Raw genomic sequence first — 22,613 nt, 5'->3', positions numbered from 1 at the left:
AAGTGCAGAAGCTAATCATATATAAATAAAGTCCAGTTTGTAGACCAAGTAACTGAAGTTTAGAAGAAACTGTTTCTTGGGCTCATATGCTTCTATGTTTATATGTTTATTTATACTTTATTATAAAATATTTTGTCTGTTTAATTCCAGCTTTCATTGTTTCAGTCTGAATCATCAAGAAGAACAACAGCAAATTTCCATTTACAGTTTTAATGACATACCTAACAGACAACACAGACATCTGGAGGCTGTTATGAAGAAGATGAACTGGCAGGAGCCGGTTTGGGTGCAGGTTGTGGATTGTGTAGTTGTGGGTATAACAGGGCAGATAATGCAGGGCGGTTCCACTATAAAAACTAGCGGATCTGCACAAGTGCACTAATTCTGCTGAACTTTACTGGTGTTCACACCTGAGGAGAACTTCAGATCTACAGGAAAACTACATCTCTACAGCTACAGACATGAACAGAACCATCACAGGTCTCCTTATCCTGGCACTGTGCCTCGCAGCCGGTAAGTTTGTGCCGCTCTTTTGCGCATTTTTAGTGCCGAGTGCGCATTTGTGTTGGCATGGAACTAAACAGACTTGGCTGGAAAGTTTCTGTAAGGAAGAAGCATCGTGTTTATTAAAATTACACACACATAATGAAAAAACATGTATTTACTGCATTTTATTCATTTTTTTACTTCATTTTATTTATTTTACTTTTTTATTAATTAAATATCTGAGATTTTAACAAAACCTACTGTTTTATTTGTTTGTATTTTAATTATTTATCATTTATTTTATGTTGGTTCTAAAGACTGACAATGCTCAGAGTTTAACTGGATTACTTATGTAAACATTATATTACCAATTTTTAAGAATAATATGTTTAAGTTTGTTTAGTTTTATCCCAGATTAGAAGAGTAATATACAGCAGTGTACTGTGTATTCATATAAATAGAGAGGGTGGGTCAATACACATTTCAACAAAAGAAATCCATGTATAAAAGTTAGTTGTAATAATAATGCATTTATACAGACATCAAGTGATGAATATGTCACATTTAAACATTATTACAGTATATTGCTACTAATTCTATTTAACTTCTTAGAAGTCCATAAACAGGCTATTAAAGTGATTGTACATTTTGGCTCCCTCTGTAAATATAAATTTGATTTAAGAGTATGAAATATACAGCAATAATATTTTGCATATTTTGTACCTAGAATTGGATTCAGAGATTGTATAGCTCAAACTGTTACAAAAGGAAAATATAAAAAAACATGTTATGGAGAAATGTTTGAGCGGGGAAAAACTAGGAACAAAGGACTGCCAGGGGAAACACCGGCCACCTCAAGTTTTATGAGGAAAAGAAGAAAATATAACCACAGGCTTTCCCAACAGAAGAGTGGAACTACAATAAATTAACTTAGAAAATGACAGAACTAATATTTTAATATTTACTAACTAATATATACATTTCTTTTCTTTCTTATCTTTTCTTTTGCAAGAAAAAGAGAGGAACTTGAGACTTGAGGGTGAAAGTAAGAGCTCTCAGTCCTCTACCCAGATTACCGGCTGTGTGTGTTTGCTCACATGAGACAAAGATCCAGCAATGTCTGATTGCTTCTCTGTCTCTTTATAGGCTTGTGCACAGGTGTTGTGCATCAGGCCTGATTGCCGGTTTGCTGTTGACCCCTGGTGGCTGGAGTCTGCCTAGCCACATGGCCACCCCTTACAATACTCCCCCTCCGAGGAACGGCCCCTGATGTTCTCAGTCTCACGGCACGATCCCGCCAGAAAGCCCGGATGAGCTTGGGGTCCAGAATGTGACGAGCTGGGACCCACGAGCGCTCTTCTGGACCATAACTCTCCCAATCCACCAGGTACTGGGTACTACCCTGGACATCAAGGAGGCGCCAGACCGTGTAGGCTGGACCCTGGTGGGCAGGAGTACTGGTGGAAAGTGGGGTTGACGCACATGGAGGGTGGCAGGGCTAGACGGTAAGAGACCGGATTTACCCTACGGAGCACTTTTTAAATGGACCTATATATTGCTGGGCCAGTTTGCGAAAGGTAACTCGAAGTGGCAGGTCTTTGGCTGACAGCCATACCCGCTGGCCCGAACGGAAGGAGGATGCTGGTCTGCGCTTCTGATCTGCATTTCATTTTGTGTTTTCACCACTGTTCTGAGTGCTAGTTTGGCTCTGTTCCAGGTCTTATGACACCGCCGGATAAATTGTCTGGCTGACAACATACCAGCTTCTGCCTCCTGTTCAGAAAACGTGGGCGGAGCGTAGCCAAACTGGCACTCAAAGGGGGACATACCTAGTGAGGAGTGCCAAAAGGTGTTGTGGGCCATATCCGCCCACATTAGGCGGTCTGACCAGGAGGAGGGATTAGCGGATGCCAGACACCGAAGGGACCGTTCCAGGTCCTGGTTGACCCTCTCGGTTTGGTCGTTTGACTGGGGATGGAACCCTGATGACAGGCTCACATCAGCCCCTAGACTTTGACAAAAGGCCCCCCAGAACTGGCTGGCAAACTGTGGGCCTCTGTCAGAGACCACGTCCCCTGGCAACCCGTGAAGTCTCACCACGTGTTGCAGGAACAACTTGGCCATCTCCCTAGTCAACTTGCTTTAAAGAATTGGTCGACGACCACCAATGTCTTCCCCTTCGATGGGGGCAGGCCCGTGATAAAGTCAAGGGAGACATGAGACCACGGGTGTGATGGGATAGGCAAGGGGTGTCCAACTGGTTTGGTTCTGGGGTCTTTGTTCTTGACACAAATTGCACATGCGGTTATAAAAGCCAGTGTATTGCGATCCATGTGGGGCCACCAAAACTGCTGCTGTATAAATTCCAGTGTGCAGGTGACCCCTGGGTGTGCTGTAAAAGGTGATGTGTGTCCCCACTGAAGGACTCTCTTCCTGACAGTGGAGGGGACATACAGCCTGCCTGAGGGTCCTCCACCCAGGTCAGGCTCTGTCCGTTGAGCCTGCTGTATTGCCTCCTCTAGGCCCCAGCAAATAGGCGCTATGATGTGGGCATCGGGGATCAGTGCCTCGGGTGTCTGCATCTGTGACGGGGGTTCCCACTGGCGAGAGAGAGCATCAGGCTTAGCGTTCTTAGTAACCGGCCGGTAGGACAGAACAAAATTAAATCTGGCAAAGAACATGGTTAGCACCCTCTAGCCAGTGTCTCCATTTTCAAGTGCTAATTTGATGGCTAGCAATTCTCGATCACCCACATTGTAATTCCGCTCAATGGGAGTGAGGCAATGCGAAAAGAAGGCACAGGGGTGTAGCTTCTGGGCAGGGCCTGAGCACTGGGACAGCACTACACCCACACCAACTTCAGACGCATCAACCTCGACCACGAACGGAAGACTTGCTTGGAGAAGCTGGAGAATGGAGGCTGTGGTCAGGTGCCGCTTGAGCTCCTCAAATGCTTTTTGGGCCTCCTTGGTCCACAGGAATTGCCCAGGGGTTTTGCGAGTGAGGGCCGTCAAAGGTGCGGCCACTGAACTGAAATTCTTCACAAATCTTCTAAAAAAGTTTGCAAAGGCCAGGAAGCATTGGACCAATTTTAGCGATGTTGGATGGGGCCAGTCCACCATAGCCCGAATCTTGGCCGAGTCCATGCTTAAATGGTTGTGAGAGATCAAGAACCCCAAAAAAGAGATGGACCTGGCGTGAAACTGTGACTTCTCCAGCTTCACAAACAAGTGATTCTTCAACAGCAACTCATCTGACATGGCCTATGTGTTCATCTATCGTTCTGCTGTAGATCAGGATGTCATTAAGACAAACACGTAGCAGTCAAGGACCTCCCTCAAGACCTCATTGATGAGTCGTTGGAAGACGGCCTGCGCATTCATCAATCCGAAGGGCATGACCAGGTATTCATAATGGCCCGACGGAGTGATGAATACGGTCTTCCACTCATCACCCTCCCGGATACGCACTAGGTTGTAGGCACTTCACAGTAGTGAAGTGCAGTAGACGATCACCTGCTGCAGTGCCTCAAAGGCTGAGGTCATGAAGGGCAAAGGGTACCGGTCCTTGACCGTGATCTTATTCAAGCCCCAATAATCAATGCAGGGTCGAAGGCCCCCATCCTTCTTCTCAACAAAGAAGAAGCCAGCCAATGCCGGGGATGTGGATGGCCGTAAGAATCCTTAGGCCAGGGCCTCCGGGATGGGGGGGGGGTTAGTTCCTGGGAGGAGTTGAATGGCCATATTGAAGGGACAATCGGGAGCACCGATTACATAAAAGGTGATTAGCTCAGCATGTTGTCCGATCAGCAATGTTACAGGTCTTGTCTTTAGTGTGACCACCCCTGGTTCTAGGGATCGCCCATCTATAGCGGAGATAGGCAGAATTAACCAAAGCTAGACCCAGTTCTCTGGCTAGTGCAAGGTCTACAAAATTACCAGTGGCCCTGGAGTCCACAAAGGCTCCTATATGTTTCTCTGAGGTCCCTCACAAGAGGGTGGTGTGAAGGAACACTCCAAATGTACGAGGAGTCAATTGTCAACCCTCAGGGCCAGTTCAATTTATCCCTCCAGCGTAACAGGGGGGTCGCGGAGAGCAAGCTCATCCCTTAAGTCCTTACAGAGGCCCTGCTGGAAGGCTGCTTGTAGTGCCACTGAGTTCCACCCACTTTCTGCAACAAGCATACGGAACTCAATAGCAACTAACTAACTGTTTAAAGTTAAGGAGACGGGGCCCGGTCTCCCCTCCACAGACATGGTTGTCAAAGGTCTAGTGCAGGGCCGCCATGAACTGGACCGCAGAGGCACACTCCTCTGGCTGGGATTCCCACACTGGGGTGGCCCAGGCGAGAGCCCGTCTCAAGAGAAATGACACAATATATGCAACCTTGGCTCGTTCAGTGGGGAAGCGAGATGGTTGCTGCTCAAATGCTAATGAGCACTGCAGAAGAAAATTCCGGCAAGCACCTTGTTTACCTGTATAACGCTCAGGGGCAGGCAAGTGTGGTTCTGAACGAGGGGCAGAGCCTGCAGCAGTTACCAATGCTGCCCCCTGTCCCTCAGCCTGGGAGGGTCCAGGCACCTCAGGAGAAGCTGAGGTGACCTGGGTAATGGTGCAAGAATTTGTTGCAGGGCCTGTTCATGCCTCCCAATGGCTGCTCCCTGGTTTGTTAAGGCAGTAGAACAAATTTCCACAGAAATTGTTTAAAGCTTTTGAGAAGCCCTCTCAGAAGAGTGGATGTTGTTGTAGCTGAAAGACGTAGATGTCGCTCTATTTTAATACTAATTGTTAATGAAGCTGGATTTCCAGCGAGTTCCAGACCAAGACCTGTCAGTACCGGTATACCTTTGCGGATGTGGGGCGTGCACATGCTTCTGAGTATCACATCAGGTGTGTGGTGTTCTCACTTATTGTTTCGGATGATTAAGCAGTTTGATCTCACACCCAGAAGCATGTGACTCACATTGTTGATATACATGTACTCGTTCTTTATGTAAAGGTTCTTTATTTACTCCCGGAGAAGCAAACAGTCGCACTACAGCGTTTCTGAAACTCACTAGCTGTTGGTCATGTGATTAATGGCAATATGCTGATTGGATAAAAGAAATCAAGAGTCAAAATCTAAAGCTCTGGACTAGTAATCATAAGGTACTGGACTAGAACTGGATTAGTAATCATAAGGTACTGAACAAGTAATCATAACGTACTGGACTAGAACTGCACTAGTAATCATAAGCTACTGAACAAGTACTGGACTAGTAATTATAAGGTGCTGGACTAGTAATTCTAAGGTACTGGACTAGTAATTGTAAGGTACTGAACAAGTACTGGACTAGTAATTCTAAGGTACTGAACAGGTACTGAACAAGTACTGGACTAGTAATCATAAGCTACTGAACAAGTACTGGACTAGTAATTGCAAGGTACTGGACTACTAATTTCAAAGTACTGGACTAGTAATTCTATGGTACTGGACTAGTAATTCTAAAGTACTGGACTAGTAATTCCAAGGTACTGAACAAGTACTGGACTAGTAATCATAACGTACTGAACAAGTACTGGACTAGTAATTCTAAGGTACTGGACTAGTAATTCTAAGGTACTGAACAAGTACTGGACTAGTAATTATAATGTACTGGACTAGTAATTCCAAGGTACTGGACTAGTAATTGTAAGGTACTGAACAAGTACTGGACTATTAATTCTAAGGTACTGAACAGGTACTGAACAAGTAATGGACTAGTAATCATAAGCTACTGAACAAGTACTGGACTAGTAATTGCAAGGTACTGAACTACTAATTTTAAAGTACAGGACTAGTAATTCTATGGTACTGGACTAGTAATTCTAAAGTACTGGACTAGTAATTGTAAGGTACTGAACAAGTACTGGACTAGTAATTATAATGTACTGGACTAGTAATTCTAAGGTACTGGACAAGTAATTGTAAGGTACTGAACAAGTACTGGACTAGTAATTCTAAGGTACTGAAAAGGTACTGAACAAGTACTGGACTAGTAATCATAAGCTACTGAACAAGTACTGGACTAGTAATTCTAAGGTACTGAAAAGGTACTGAACAAGTACTGGACTAGTAATTCTAAGGTACTGAAAAGGTACTGAACAAGTACTGGACTAGTAATCATAAGCTACTGAACAAGTACTGGACTAGTACTTGCAAGGTACTGAACTACTAATTTTAAAGTACTGGACTAGTAATTCTATGGTACTGGACTAGTAATTCTAAAGTACTGGACTAGTAATTATAAGGTACTGAACAAGTACTGGACTAGTAATTATAAGGTGCTGGACTAGTAATTCTAAGGTACTGGACTAGTAATTGTAAGGTACTGAACAAGTACTGGACTAGTAATTCTAAAGTACTGAACAGGTACTGAACAAGTACTGGACTAGTAATCATAAGCTACTGAACAAGTACTGGACTAGTAATTGCAAGGTACTGGACTACTAATTTTAAAGTACTGGACGAGTAATCATAAAGCACTGAACAAGTACTGGACTAGTAATCATAAGGTACTGAACAAGTACTGGACTAGTAATTATAATGTACTGGACTAGTAAGTCTAAGATACTGAACAAGTACTGGACTAGTAATTATAAGGTACTGAACAAGTACTGGACTGGTAATCATAAGGTACTGAACAAGTACTGGACCAGTAATCATAAGGTACAGGAATAGTAATTCTAAGGTACTGAACAAGTACTGGACTAGTAATCATAAGGTACTGAACAAGTACTGGACTAGTAATTATAAGGTACTGAACAAGTACTGGACTAGTAATTATAAGGTACTAAACAAGTACTGGACTAATTCTAAGGTACTGAACAAGTACTGGACTAGTAATCATAAGGTACTGGACTAGTAATTCTAAGTTACTGAACAAGTACTAGACTAGTAATCAAAAGGTACTGGAATAGTAATTATATGGTACTGGACTAGAACTGGACTAGTAATCATAATGTACTGGACGAGTAATCATAAAGCACTGAACTAGAACTGGACTAGTAATCATAATTCTAAAGTACTGGAATAGTAAACAAAGTTATTAGGTTACTAAGTTACTACTGAACTAGTAATTATAAGGTACTGAACAAATACTGGACTAGTAATAATAAAATTGCCAAGTCAAACTCCACATTACCAAGTTGCCACTGTTGGACCCCTGAGCAATGCCCTTAACCCTCAATTGCTTAAATTGTTATCAGTCATAAACGTAGGTCTCAAATATAAAAGATCTCTGCAGAGTTGCTGGTAAGAACAGGGTCTCAGACTCAGCACTGACCTAGCTGGCCGTGACTCCAGTTAAACCAGTACCTTAATTACGGTTTGCTGCCCTCGAATGCTGTGCTCCACTCCAGATCTTTTAATAAAAATGTGGCGGGTCGTGTTCCTGACACAGGGTAAACACACACACACACACACACACACACACACACACACACACACACAGTAAAATGTCGTGTATCCAAAATCTTATAAAAATAAGAATCTGGAATGTGTAAAGGTGATGCTGTAGGTGAGTAAAATATTATTCGTGTGTGTGTGTGTGTCTCAGGCCACGCCCTGCAGTGCTACAAGTGTGATCTGGGTCTGGGGTCTCTGTGCCTCACCAGCAAAACCACATGCCAGACTGGAGAGTTGTGCTTCAATGGGAAAGGAACTGCAGGTAAAACCACCATACACACACACACTCACATACACACACACTACAATAATACACTCATTTCAGCACCATTCACACACACTCACACACAGAACAAACTCAAACTCAAAAGAAGCTTTATTGGCATGACAAATAATGACATTCGTATTGCCAAAGCAAGTTAAAGAGAAATATTAACAATAAAAATAAGAAAGAACAAAAATATACAGAACAGTTACATGTGCAAAAACATATAAAATAGAATAAAATATTAATAAAAACAGTGCAAAATAATAACAATAAAAAGTATAATATTTACATTAATCAGTTTGTGCATGTGTGTGCGTGTGTGTGTGTGTGTGTATGAGACATGGTCACCCGCTGTCCCTCACCTGGTGGCAGGTGTAAGTATAGAGTGCTGCTAGTGTGCAGCTCTCTCTGTGCTCCCCCAGTAGGTGGGGCAGTTTGTCTGGGTCTGGGAGGGAGGTGAAGTTGGGGATGATGATATTAAATTTAGGGAAGAATTGGGAGCGGATGTGGTGGTACTTGGTACACCGGATGAGGAAGTGCAGCTCCGTCTCTACTGTGCTGAGAGTGCAGTGCTGGCACAACCTCTCCTCCCGGGGCAGCCAGGACCGGGTATGTCGCCCCGTCTCCACGGCCAGGTCGTGTGCGCTCAGTCTGTACCTCGTCAGGGTGTTTCTTAATTTAGGGTCGGATACTGTGCTCAGATAATCTGCTGCACTGTAGTGTCTGTTTAGAGCCAAATAGCACTGCATTTTACTTTGAGTTTTAGTTTCAGTTTCCCAATAATTCAGATATTTAGCTCTGAGTCTTTGTGTGTAATTTGGTTTATTCTAATTGGGTTTACAGATTTCTCCTGTTCCTGAGTCTTTATTGTGTTAGTGTGTGTTAGTGGTGTATCTGTGTGTGTTAGTGGTGTATCTGTGTGTGTTAGTGGTGTGTCTGTGTGTGTTATTAGGGTGTCTGTGTGTGTTAGTGATGTATCTGTGTGTGTTATTAGTGTGTCGATCTGTGTTAGTGGTGTATGGGTGTGGTGACTCAGGACCAGTTGGATGAGGGGACTGGTATGTTTGCTCAGCTCTTGGTGTTTCAGGGCTTTATAATGATAAGTTTGGGGGTCGCTCTCATTTAGATGGTTCCAGAAGTTGATTGCTCTTCTCTGTATGTTTATAATTAGAGGAAATCGGCCTAATTCTGCCCTGCACGCATTGTTCGCTGTGTGTCTGTGCACCTTTAGGATGCTTTTACAGAACTCTGTGTGCAGGGTCTCTAATGGATGTTTGTCCCAATTACAGAATTGATGGTGTGTAAGCGAACCCCAAACTTCACTGCCATATAGAGCAATCGGTTCAATTATTGATTCAAAAATTTTAAGCCAGATTCGAATCGGAATTTCCACAAATGTTTGACGTTTTATGGCGTCGACGCCCTGCGAGCTTTTTCTCTCAGTTCATTTACTGCCGGGTTAAAGTTTCCTGTGGAACTGATGTTCAGTCCGAGGTAAGTATAATCTTTAGTGTGCTCAATTTCATGATGTCCTAATTTAAATGTGTGTTTGGTTCCCTGAGATCTGGCTCTTTTCTGGAAGGTCATAATTTTGGTTTTTTTGAGGTTGACGGTCAGGGCCCAGGTCTGACAGTACTGCTGCAGCAGGTCCAGTTTGTGCTGGAGACCCTGAGGGCTGGGGGACAGCAGGACCAGATCATCTGCATACAGCAGGAGTTTAATCTCTGAGTCGTGTAGAGTGAGACCGGGCGTGGCTGAGTGCTCTAACATGGAGGCCAATTCATTAATATAGATATTAAATAGAGTTGGACTTAAACAGCAGCCCTGTCTCACTCCACGCTCCTGAGAGATGAGATGTGTTCTCTTACTGCCAATTCTTATTCCACACTGGTTTTCTGTGTACATGGATTTAATAAGATCGTATGTTTTACCCCCTACACCACTCTCTAACATTTTATAAAACAATCCTTCATGCCAGATTGAATCGAAAGCTTTTTTTAAATCAATAAAACATGCAAATATTTTATGGTTATTTTGAACTACATATTTTTCGATCAGGGTGTGTAGGGTGTAAATATGATCAGTAGTGCGGTAATTTGGTAGAAAACCAATTTGACTTTTACTCAGGACGTTGTGTTCAGTAAGGAAGTGTAATAATCGTGAGTTAATTATACTACAAAATAGCTTCCCCAGGTTACTGCTCACACAGATGCCCCGGTAATTATTAGGGTCGAATTTATCTCCACTTTTGTGGATCGGTGTTATGAGACCTTGATTCCAGATTTCAGGGAAGGAACCGACACTCAGAACCAGGTTAAAGACTTTTAACATCGCCAGGTGAAATTTGGAGCTGCTATGTTTGATCATTTCATTCAGGATCCCGTCAGGTCCTGATGATTTCTTTGTTTTTAGTTTTCTAATGTTGTTTTTAAGTTCTTGTTCAGTAATTAAGGAATCTAGAGGATTCTGGTGGTCTTTAACAGCCCGTTCCAGTTCCTCTAATTTATTAATAATTTGATTTTGTTCAGGATTTGAATCTAATTCTACATTTTTAAAAAGTGATTGGAAATGGGTTGTCCAGATATCCCCATCCTGAATGGCCAATTCTTCCTGTTCTCTATGTTTTAATTTGTTCCAATTGTCCCAGAATTGATGTGTGTTGATTGATTGTTCGATAATTGTTAGTTGTTTTTGGGTGTGCTGTGCTTTTTTGGTTCTGAGTGTACGTTTATATTGTTTGAGGGTTTCACAGTAAAGAAGTCGTGTGTTACTGTTGTTTGGGTCTCTGTGTTTTTGGTTTGATACTTTACGGAGTTCTGTTCTTAACATTTGACAGTCTTTGTCGAACCAGCTGTCATCTTTTGTAGATGTAGGTTTTGATTTAGATTTAATTTTTAATTGAGCTTTATTTGCTGTATTTTTAAAGATCTGATTAATATTTGTAAATGCCTGATTTACTCCTTCTTTACTGTGAATGTACGCAGTGTCCAGAAAGTTATCTAAGCTAATTTGGATTTCTGTGTTGATGATTGCTTTCTGGAACTCCTCTGCGCTGTTCTCGGCCCATCTGTAGGATCTGGAGATGCTGTACAGCTTACTGGGCCGTGTGTGTGTGGTGGGGTTAGTTTCTGTCTTTTTGATGAACACAGTAATTTGGCTGTGATCAGACAGAGGGGTTAGAGGTTTAACAGTAAATGCACTGAGAGAGAAAGAGTCTAAATCTGTTATTGCATAATCTACTGTACTATTACCAAGAGGTGAGCAGAACGTGAACCTTCCTAATGAGTCCCCTCGTGTTCTACCGTTGACGATGTACAGACCTAAACTTCGACAGAGCTGCAGGAGGTCTTTGCCGTTTTTGTTAATAACATGATCATAATTGTTTCTGTGTTTTAGGGTGGAATTGGTATTAAGAATTTGGTTGTTATTGATGAATCTGTTTCCCTGATCATCTATAGTATCAGGCTGGGTTCCTGTTCTGGCGTTCAGGTCTCCACAGACGAGCACGTTTCCCTGGGCTTGGAAATGGCAGGTCTCTCTCTCCAGCTCTGAGAACATGTCTTCAGAGTAGTATGGAGACTCTGACGGAGGAATATAAATGGCACAGAGAAACAGATCCTTCTGTGATGATAGTATGGTTTTGTTTATTTTTAGCCAAATATGGTATTTTCCAATTTTAATAATGTTTATTAGCGTGTGTAGGTGTGATTTGTACCAGATTATCAGACCTCCTGAATCTCTGCCTTGGCGCACTGTGCTAAGTTTTTGGGAGGGTAGTATAATTTCTCTGTAGTCACGGGGACAGTGAGTGACCGTGTCGGCCTTGCACCATGTTTCCTGTAGGATGATGATGTCAAGGTTTTTAATGTGTGTGTGGAAGTCAGTGTGTACGCTTTTTAATCCGAAGGCTGAAGAGCTCAGGCCTTGGATGTTCCAATTACTAACGGTAAGTGACATTTGCAGATTGCAGTGTGTAGTGTTTAAGATGAGATAAACTTTGTAAGAATGTTAAAAAAAATTTTTAACATTCACACTCACACTCACACTCACACACACATTACAATAATACACTTATTTTAGCACCAAAAACACACACTCACACTCACACACATTACAATAATACACTTATTTTAGCACCAAACACACACACTCACACTCACACACACTACAATAATACACTTATTTTAGCACCAAACACACACACTCACACTCACACACATTACAATAATACACTTATTTTAGCACCAAACACACACACTCACACTCACACACACTACAATAATACACTTATTTTAGCACCAAAAACACACACTCACACTCACACACATTACAATAATACACTTATTTTAGCACCAAACACACACACTCACACTCACACACACTACAATAATACACTTATTTTAGCACCAAACACACACACTCACACTCACACACATTACAATAATACACTTATTTTAGCACCAAACACACACACTCACACTCACACACACTACAATAATACACTTATTTTAGCACCAAAAACACACACTCACACTCACACACATTACAATAATACACTTATTTTAGCACCAAACACACACACTCACACTCACACACATTACAATAATACACTTATTTTAGCACCAAAAACACACACTCACACTCACACACATTACAATAATACACTTATTTTAGCACCAAACACGCACACTCACACTCACACACACTACAATAATACACTTATTTTAGCACCATACACACACACTCACACACATTACAATAATACACTTATTTTAGCACCAAACACACACACTCACACTCACACACATTACAATAATACACTTATTTTAGCACCATACACACACACTCACACTCACACACATTACAATAATACACTTATTTTAGCACCAAACACACACACTCACACTCACACACACTACAATAATACACTTATTTTAGCACCAAACACACACACTCACACTCACACACATTACAATAATACACTTATTTTAGCACCAAAAACACACACTCACACTCACACACATTACAATAATACACTTATTTTAGCACCAAACACGCACACTCACACACACTACAATAATACACTTATTTTAGCACCATACACACACACTCACACACATTACAATAATACACTTATTTTAGCACCAAACACACACACTCACACTCACACACATTACAATAATACACTTATTTTAGCACCATACACACACACTCACACTCACACACATTACAATAATACACTTATTTTAGCACCAAACACACACACTCACACTCACACACACTACAATAATACACTTATTTTAGCACCAAACACACACACTCACACTCACACACATTACAATAATACACTTATTTTAGCACCAAACACGCACACTCACACTCACACACACTACAATAATACACTTATTTTAGCACCAAACACACACACTCACACTCACACACACTACAATAATACACTTATTTTAGCACCAAACACGCACACTCACACTCACACACACTACAATAATACACTTATTTTAGCACCATACACACACACACACACACATTACAATAATACACTTATTTTAGCACCATACACACACACTCACACTCACACACATTACAATAATACACTTATTTTAGCACCAAACACACACACTCACACTCACACACAGTACAATAATACACTTATTTTAGCACCATACACACACACTCACACTCACACACATTACAATAATACACTTATTTTAGCACCAAACACACACACTCACACTCACACACAGTACAATAATACACTTATTTTAGCACCATACACACACACACACACACACTACAATAATACACTTATTTTAGTACCAAACTCACACACACACACACACTACAATAATACACTTATTTTAGCACCATACACACACACACACACACATTACAATAATACACTTATTTTAGCACCAAACTCACACACACACACACTACAATAATACACTTATTTTAGCACCATACACACACACACTCACACTCACTACAATAATACACTTATTTTAGCACCAAACACTCACACTCACACACACTACAATAATACACTTATTTTAGCACCATACACACACACACACACACACTACAATAATACACTTATTTTAGCACCAAACTCACACACACACACACTACAATAATACACTTATTTTAGCACCATACACACACACACTCACACTCACTACAATAATACACTTATTTTAGCACCAAACACTCACACTCACACACACTACAATAATACACTTATTTTAGCACCATACACACACACACACACTCACACACACTACAATAATACACTTATTTTAGCACCATACACACACACTCACACTCACACACTACAATAATACACTTATTTTAGCACCATACACACACACTCACACTCACACACATTACAATAATACACTTATTTTAGCACCATACACACACACTCACACACATTACAATAATACACTTATTTTAGCACCAAACACACACTCTCTCTCACACACACACACAAACACTCACACACTACAATAATACATTTATTTTAGCACCATACACACACACTCACACACACTACCATGACAGACTCGGCACACACACACTAACATACTACACTCAAACCAGCACCATACACACACTAATACATACACACACTACCATTATAGTCTCAGCACACACAGACTAATATACACACACACACACACTACCATAATTCACTCAAAGCAGCACCATACACACACTAATATACACACACACAAACACACACTACCATAATTCACTCAAAGCAGCACCATACACACACTAATATACACACACACAAACACACACTACCATGACAGACTCAAACCATCACCATACGCACACTAATACGCACACACCAATGGCGGCTGCTGGCGGTCTTTCAAAGAGGGGAAGCTCATTGTCGGCTTACATCATAAAATTTGTCAATTTATTTATACATAAATTCTGCCCTCTGTTACTTCTCATGAAAATGGCCTGAAATGGGTTACAGTTTGTCTTTCGACTTTACTCGCAAAATCTGCGATGGGACTGAAGCTCCCAGTGATTACGTGACAGTGTAGATGTTTGAGCTGTTGTAAAACTTGACTTTCCCTCTGGGATTAATAAAGTGATCTATCTATTTATCTAGATCTCAAAATAGCTGTCAATTAAAACGGGATTCAGCCTTTCGACTGATCCTCCAATCATCTTGCAGAAGCTCAGCGTCCAGACCCACCCACAGCTCCATTCACCCCCGCTCAGCGTCCGGGGGCAGGACAAAATCGTGGCATTTATCCAATGACCGGCGAGTTTCGAAGCAATGAAAAAAACCCTTCCATGCAGTCCCACAGAAGTGAAGAGACGCTCAGCTTCTACGGGTAAATGCACTGACGCTCCGGGAATGTATGAGAAGTTAGAGTCAGTGGATTTGTGATAAGTAGCTGATTCTGAACGAACTCGTCTTCCAGATGAACGTGTTCTAACGCATTTGTAGTCAATGAAATGTTAACACAACTGTACATATTTGACCATTTAATTTTGGACATTTAAGGGATGCTGAGCTTCCCTTGCAGTCTTAGAGAAATCGCAACTGACGCACACTAATACACCACACACACACACCAGGATACACTCAAATCAGCACCAAACACACACACACACACATTCACTACCATGATACATTCAACACACTCTCTTTCTCTCTCACACACACACACACACACACACAACCATGATATACTCAAACCAGCACCATACACACACACATTCACTACCATGATACATTCAACACACTCTCTCACACACACACTCACACACTACAATAATACACTCAAACATCACCATACACACACTAATACATACACATACATTAATACACACACACACACACTCACTACCATAAAACACTCGAACCAGCACCATACGCTCAACACACACACACACACACACACATTTAATACCATAATACACTCAAACCAGCACCATACACTCAACACACACACACACACACACTTACACATTTAATACCATAAAACACTCACACTAGCACCATACACTCAACACACACACACACACACTTACACATTTAAAACCATAATACACTCAAACCAGCACCATACACTTAACACACACATTTACACACACACACTAAACATTACAGTTTTTCTCAATTGCTAAAACACTAAACCCCATTCTTGGAACACAACTGTCAACTGCCAAAACATGTCTATTGAATGACTCACTCATTTCACAAAACCTTAAACCATTTTCTCCTAGTTTGACACAGTTTCACATCTGATTCAACCTTTTTGCAAAACTCTAAACACATTCTCACTGACTAACACACATTTCTCATGGCAGTGCACTTTGATGCAAAATGGCACACACAGGCCACAAAGATTAAACACAACAAACACACTATTGTCATCGTTAACACACTACAGGTAAAAACTGTTCACACATGTGTCATATCAGTAAAAAGGGTTAAGATGATTAGGTAAACAGAATAAAAGTAATATCAGATGCATGTGGCATTTCTGAGCTGTATTGTGACTTTAGCAATGAAGGGCGTGTCAGAGGTGGTGGACGAGGAGGAAGATGAGGATGACCAAGAACAAGAGCAGTTATATCAAATACTGTATTCTGTGTAAAGCAGCACATTTATACAACAACATGAGGTCTGTCATGATGTGTCACATTTAAACTAAAACCTCGGAGAGACCCCATGAATGTTTACATTTGAACAAAGCTGGATTTATTCTCACAAAGAGGTGGAGAAGAGGTCTCAACATAACTGATCAACCTGCAATTATAGAAATGCCTGATCATTGTGGTGGCAATGTGAACATGTAGTCTAGCAGTTAAGCTACTGGACTAGTAAACCCACTGCAACGTTGCCACTGTAGGACCTTTGAGCATGACCCGGAACCCTCAGTTGCTTAGACTGTATACTGTAAGTTGTCTGGATAAAAGTGTCTGCATATTGCTGAAAATGTAAAATGTATGTGCGTCCATCAACAGCAGTGGGGTACTACTAACATTTCTGGATGGTCTACAAGATGCTTTGATTGGACTTCAGCAGGGGATCCTGAGCTGAGAGAGCACCACCCTCTGTACGTTGTCGTTTGACAAATGTGAGCTTTCACCTTCGTCTAAACGTTAGTGGTTTTTCAATAACCTCTGTTTCATAAATCTAAGCCTTCCAGCATACTCTCTCTTCCTAAAATCATTTAGGAATTCTAGTGAGTGTACCCAGAAAAATCTGCTCCAGTCAATAGATGCAGTGTGTGATGACATTAGAGTGGATTCTTCTCAAGCCTGGATTCTGAATGGATTTTTTTTTGCACTGTCTAGTTAGGGAGAATATTGCCTGTGATGTAGATAAAGTCCTGTGGCCTGACCGAGCCCAGAGACATGATCCTGTGGCAGAATAAATGATTGACTTTGCAAACTGTATATACAATAAATAAATATATTGCAGTTCATATACTGTATTTCTTTGTTTGTTACCTAGTATTTACAGTTTTTCTCGATTGTTTACACACATTTTCTGAAAGCATGCCTCATACTCTCAAAACTCTACACACAAATCAAAAAACACACACATAATGGGCAAAACCCCTCAATTCTCCTGCAAAATGAAACTTTACATTCAAAACAATGTTATCTCTTCTCAAAATGGTATTTTGTTTTCAGATGACACACACAAACCATCATATAAATAGACATTTATAAGAACCAGTTGAACACTGATGTGCTCAATGTAAAACACTATGATGAATGGAAAACACTTCTTCTCCATTCATCATAATGACTTAGGCCTTTTTTTGTTTAGTGTTACACTTACTACAGACAGTGCATACATAAGTGTGTTGTAAAATATTTTGGAATATTGTTTTTATACTCAGAACACACAAATACACGGTAACGAATGTATTTTATTTTTCCCACAAAAACAATTTACACAGTGTACATCCCAACCAACACAAAGTCGCACATACAGTGGTCTACATACAAAACAACAGAGGAATTTACTGTATACAGTTACAGTAAAAAAAAAAAGACACGGTCCAGCATTTTGAAATATCTCATTGTTTTCTATTATTTTTCTTTGTATTTGCCATAATGTTATGGCGTTATTTTCTAGGACCATGTTCATGATTTCAGTTTCCTGTCCAGGAGACAGAAGACGTTCCCAGCCACCTTGTGTTGGTAATCTTTCAGTTCTGCAATAAAAATAGTAAAATACTGTAAATACTGTATTATTCCCAAATAATTGAAACATACTTTATTTTTACAGTCCTACAGAGCAGTCAACAGGCAATACTGCACTACTGTCCTCATTGAGTACTGTACTGATATGCAGTACTGCAGTTTTGTAGTGAGAGTAGATTTCTTACCTATTCTCATTTCAGAAAGTCTGGATGATGGATGCTACAGTGTACCTGCTCAAATTTGGCTGTGCTCTTTGCCCTCATTGTTAGACCATGGTTGACCACATGGTCAACCAAAGTGGCTCGGATCTCATCAGAGATTACGGTCCCTGGCCTTCCTCATCTTACTTTTACTCCTCTGGCTCTGCCTCTGTTTCCAATTTTGGCATCCATTGCTCCAAAACAGAAGAGCTTACCTGTTGCCCTTTCATACTAAAGCCCTGATTTCCGATTGTTAACCTGTGTGACAGGTGTTTGCCCATGTGATGAGTCAGTGTGCATAGTAGAGCATTTAACTTTAAGGTTTTGAATAACAGTGTGTTCCTTGTGAAAACAAGAGATTTTCTTCATGAAAATTGTGCCAAATGCAGAAAATTGTGTGTAGTGTTTTGAAGAAAGTGTGTTTTAGAACTGCAATTTGAGTGTAAAGCAGGAATTGTGCTTGTAGTTTAGCAGAACTGGTTTAGGGGGTTGGTGCATGAGTTACATGTTGTGGTCATTGTGTCTCAAGTACCAGAATTTGTGTGTAAACAATCGAGAAAAACTGTAAATATGTAAACAAAAACATTTCAGAATACCTGAATAAAGGTTTTTTGGTTTTGCTATGATAAAAGCACAGTGTTTTCTATTGTTTTATGTAGTATGTTATAACTGCTGTATAGTGTTCATGCATTGGCTGGATTTGTGTGTATTTTGACAGCAGTGTTTGGTTTTGAGTGAAGATTTGAGTTGATAGTTTAATTTTGCAAGAGGTTTTGTGAAAGTAGCTTACATTTTGGGTTTTGTGTTTACTGTTTTGAGAAAAGGAGAGCAGATTTCAGGAAATGTGTTTTAGCAACTCAGAAAAACTGTAATACACACACACACACTACCATGATAGACTCAGCACCATACACACACACACACACACCCACACACACTCACTACCATAATACATTAAAACCAGCACCATACACTCAACACACACATTTACACACACTTACACACACATTGTTTGTACCGCACCGTAACGGTTCTCTGTGTTGTGGTGTGTGTTTATTCTCAGCTGGTGTGATTAAGTTTACTCAGAAGGGCTGCCTGGCCGTGGCCGACTGCAACAAGACCTCCAACGTTAACATCCAGGGGAGCAACGACACTATCACCTATGAAATAAATAAGACCTGCTGCGCCACCGATCTGTGCAACACTGACACACTCAAACCCTTCACCAACACACTCACCGATACTCTCTCACTCCTCACCAACACACACACACCCCTCACCAACACACTCACACTCACCATCGGCTCACTGGTCTCGCTCCTGCTCGCCAAGATGCTGATGTAAAGAACTCACACACTCACACCCCTCACCAACACACACACACACACTCGTATCAATATCCTCGTATTTTCTTTAATTATTTGATCCTGTTTAGTAGACATACGTGAATATTTGGGGTTTTCCTTCCTGTCTGCCTTTTTGTGCTACAAATGTAAAATTAGGAGGTTTATATTTTTTATTAATTTTCTGTATTACGTGGAGACGAATCACACACACACACACACACACACACACAGTTTTTGGTTTTGTATTCACCTCGGCTTTTGCTTTTTGTAAAAAGAAATGCACCAAGTGGTGACAGTTCTCAGATTCTTCTGTATCTTTATTCATTTGTCATGTGAAATGTCAGTAATGAACGAATCCTCTCCACCCTGCTGTTGTGTTACGTTTTTATCATTAACTGTACACACACTCACACACACACACACACACACACACACACACACGTGTTTATCACTGTATAGTGTTCTAATTAAACTGGGATTCTTTCTGGTGAACTGTAAATGTGTGTGATTATAAAATAAAATAAAGTCTCTTCTGAATTCTCCTGATGTCTGTTTTACCACCGCTTCATGCTGGTCAGGGTCACTGTGGGTGCAATTTATTGGGCGAAAGGTAGGAAACACCTTGGACAGGTCGGCAGTCGATCACACACACAAATACTTTACTGGTTTGTTCTTTTCTTGGTTTCGACTACACAGAGATGATCACGTGTGTAGAGAAACACACTTTTACATTGATTATGGTATCACCAAAAGAACAAAATACACTCAATACATAAACACACACATCAAACATTGGCTGTGTCTGAAATTGCATACTTCCATACTGCATCGGCAGCCATTTTTGAGTATGCGAACACAGCACACTGAGGTCTGATAATCTATCCCATAATTCAACTGGAGATGCAAAGGCTTTTGAAGAATCTGAGTAGGACAAAAATTAAGTATTAAGTACAACCCTAAATAATGTAATAAGTAGCTTTGTAGAGAACAACAGATTTATTTTTTTCTGATTTTAAAATCGTTATAACTGAGCTGATGAGACGTCATGCATCATGTGACGTTGGTGAGATGGTGGACGTAGTACATCTGAGGTTGTGTGTTTACTGCACTGAAAGAGCGTACTGCTTTACCCAACGAGCAGTGCGCACTGCCTCTAATTAAGTACGTACTGTTTAAGTACGTGATTTCGTATGCAGCCGTTGTCAGCACACTACAGCACAGAAAAGTCTCTTATGCTAGCAATCCTACAGCAATTCAGTTAGCAATAGCTTAGTCAAACTGTCCAAGGTGTTGATGTGTAAAGCAGCTAAAAACACGACTCGGGTAACTGACTATCTAACAACCAACTATTACGGTGAGCTGTGCTGTGTATTGTAGCTTCTATTGATTCCATCATTCAGTTTATGGGTGTTATTTAAAATTAAAGTGCCTCTAATAAATAAAATAATGATTTAAAAGATTTAAGTTTCCTTGTTTTTCTTTCTCTTATATTAAAATTAGTTGGAAGATCTGAAACATTTGAATGTGACAAATGAGCAAAAACAGAAGAAATCAGGTGTGTGTGGGGGGGTGCAATAATTTTTCACAGCACTGTGAGTCTCTTATGTAGGAATCTAGCAGTGACTGATGTGAATTAGATGCTGTCCTTCATGTCATATGTGAAGTGAAGATCAACAATGCAGTGCTGGCTTCAGGCACCGATGGCTCATAAGCAGCATTCCAATTCAAAGGTGTTCGGTAAGGCAGAGGTCAGGGCTGTGTGCAGGCCACTGGAGTTCCTTTTAACCAAACTTTAGTGTACAGCGGCTTAGTCATGCTGGAACAGGAAAGGGCCTACCCTAAACTGTTGCCACTTATCATATTTATGTTTCAAAATATACATTATATCGACAAAGGTATTGGGACGCCCCATCTAATGATTGAATTCATGTGTTTCGGGCACAACAGTTGCTAATAGATGTAATAAATCAATTATATACAGAAAATTCTAAGCTTTCAACTTTGCAGCAACAGTTTAGGGAAGGTCCTTTCCTGTTCCAGCACAAGTGAGCTCTATAAAGACATGAAGAAAACCCTGGTTTAATTAAAAAAAAACTCCTGCACAGAGCCCTGAGCTCTTTGAAATGAACCAGAACATCAACATCAGTACCCAGCCATACAAATGCTGTCATCTTTTGACTGAATGGGCATAAATTCCCACAGACATACTTCAAAATCAGAAGAGCTGCTGTTGTTCTAGCTGAAAAGATCACACAGAGGTCACGACAAGCAAACGGTCAGGTGTCCGAATACTTTTGGCTCCGCCTCTCACACGCACCCAGTCGCTTCTTTTCACCTGTCAGTGTTGGGTTCCATGTGATTTTTGTACAGGTGCCCGGGTCAGTCCAGGAGACCTTATATCACACATATGAATACACTTTATGGTCAAAAGTATGTATACGTTCCATTACACATTACAAGTTCCATTACAAGTTAATACTTCCGGCGCTGCGCGAGCGGCTGCCCGTTGCAGCAGGTCCGTCTTTCTTGTTTCTTTTGGTGTGTTTATTTTACTTTTTGTCTTTTTTCTCGCGTTTTTTCTTTTTACGTATCGTATCTCTACACAATCCTGTACAGACTTGGACATAAAACTGGCAAAATTAGCAGTGTTTTTTCTGTTTATTTTCGGAATCATCGCT

The 22,613-nt window shown here is 40.8% G+C and overlaps 1 protein-coding gene across 1 annotated transcript; it reads left to right on the top strand.

Moving 5' to 3' along the window:
- Positions 1 to 461: 461 nt before the first annotated feature.
- Positions 462 to 19,933, top strand: LOC134318907 (sperm acrosome membrane-associated protein 4-like). Its single transcript, XM_062999862.1, has 3 exons — positions 462 to 513; positions 8,064 to 8,174; positions 19,653 to 19,933. Exons 1-3 carry the CDS (start codon positions 462 to 464, stop codon positions 19,931 to 19,933), a joined length of 444 nt encoding a protein of 147 aa, XP_062855932.1.
- The last annotated feature ends 2,680 nt before the right edge of the window (positions 19,934 to 22,613 follow it).

Source organism: Trichomycterus rosablanca, chromosome 1, assembly GCF_030014385.1.
Source record: "Trichomycterus rosablanca isolate fTriRos1 chromosome 1, fTriRos1.hap1, whole genome shotgun sequence".
Lineage (NCBI taxonomy): Eukaryota > Metazoa > Chordata > Actinopteri > Siluriformes > Trichomycteridae > Trichomycterus > Trichomycterus rosablanca.
Note: the sequence above shows the minus strand (reverse complement) of the source record. Positions and strands in the feature narration are given on the sequence as shown.

Excerpts from the sequence above, each read along its gene's own strand:
- LOC134318907 (XM_062999862.1), top strand. The coding sequence starts at position 462 with ATGAACAGAACCATCACAGGTCTCCTTATCCTGGCACTGTGCCTCGCA. Across the intron at positions 514-8,063 it reads GGCACTGTGCCTCGCAGCCG|GCCACGCCCTGCAGTGCTAC; the intron begins GTAAGTTTGTGC and ends TGTGTGTCTCAG. Across the intron at positions 8,175-19,652 it reads CAATGGGAAAGGAACTGCAG|CTGGTGTGATTAAGTTTACT; the intron begins GTAAAACCACCA and ends GTTTATTCTCAG.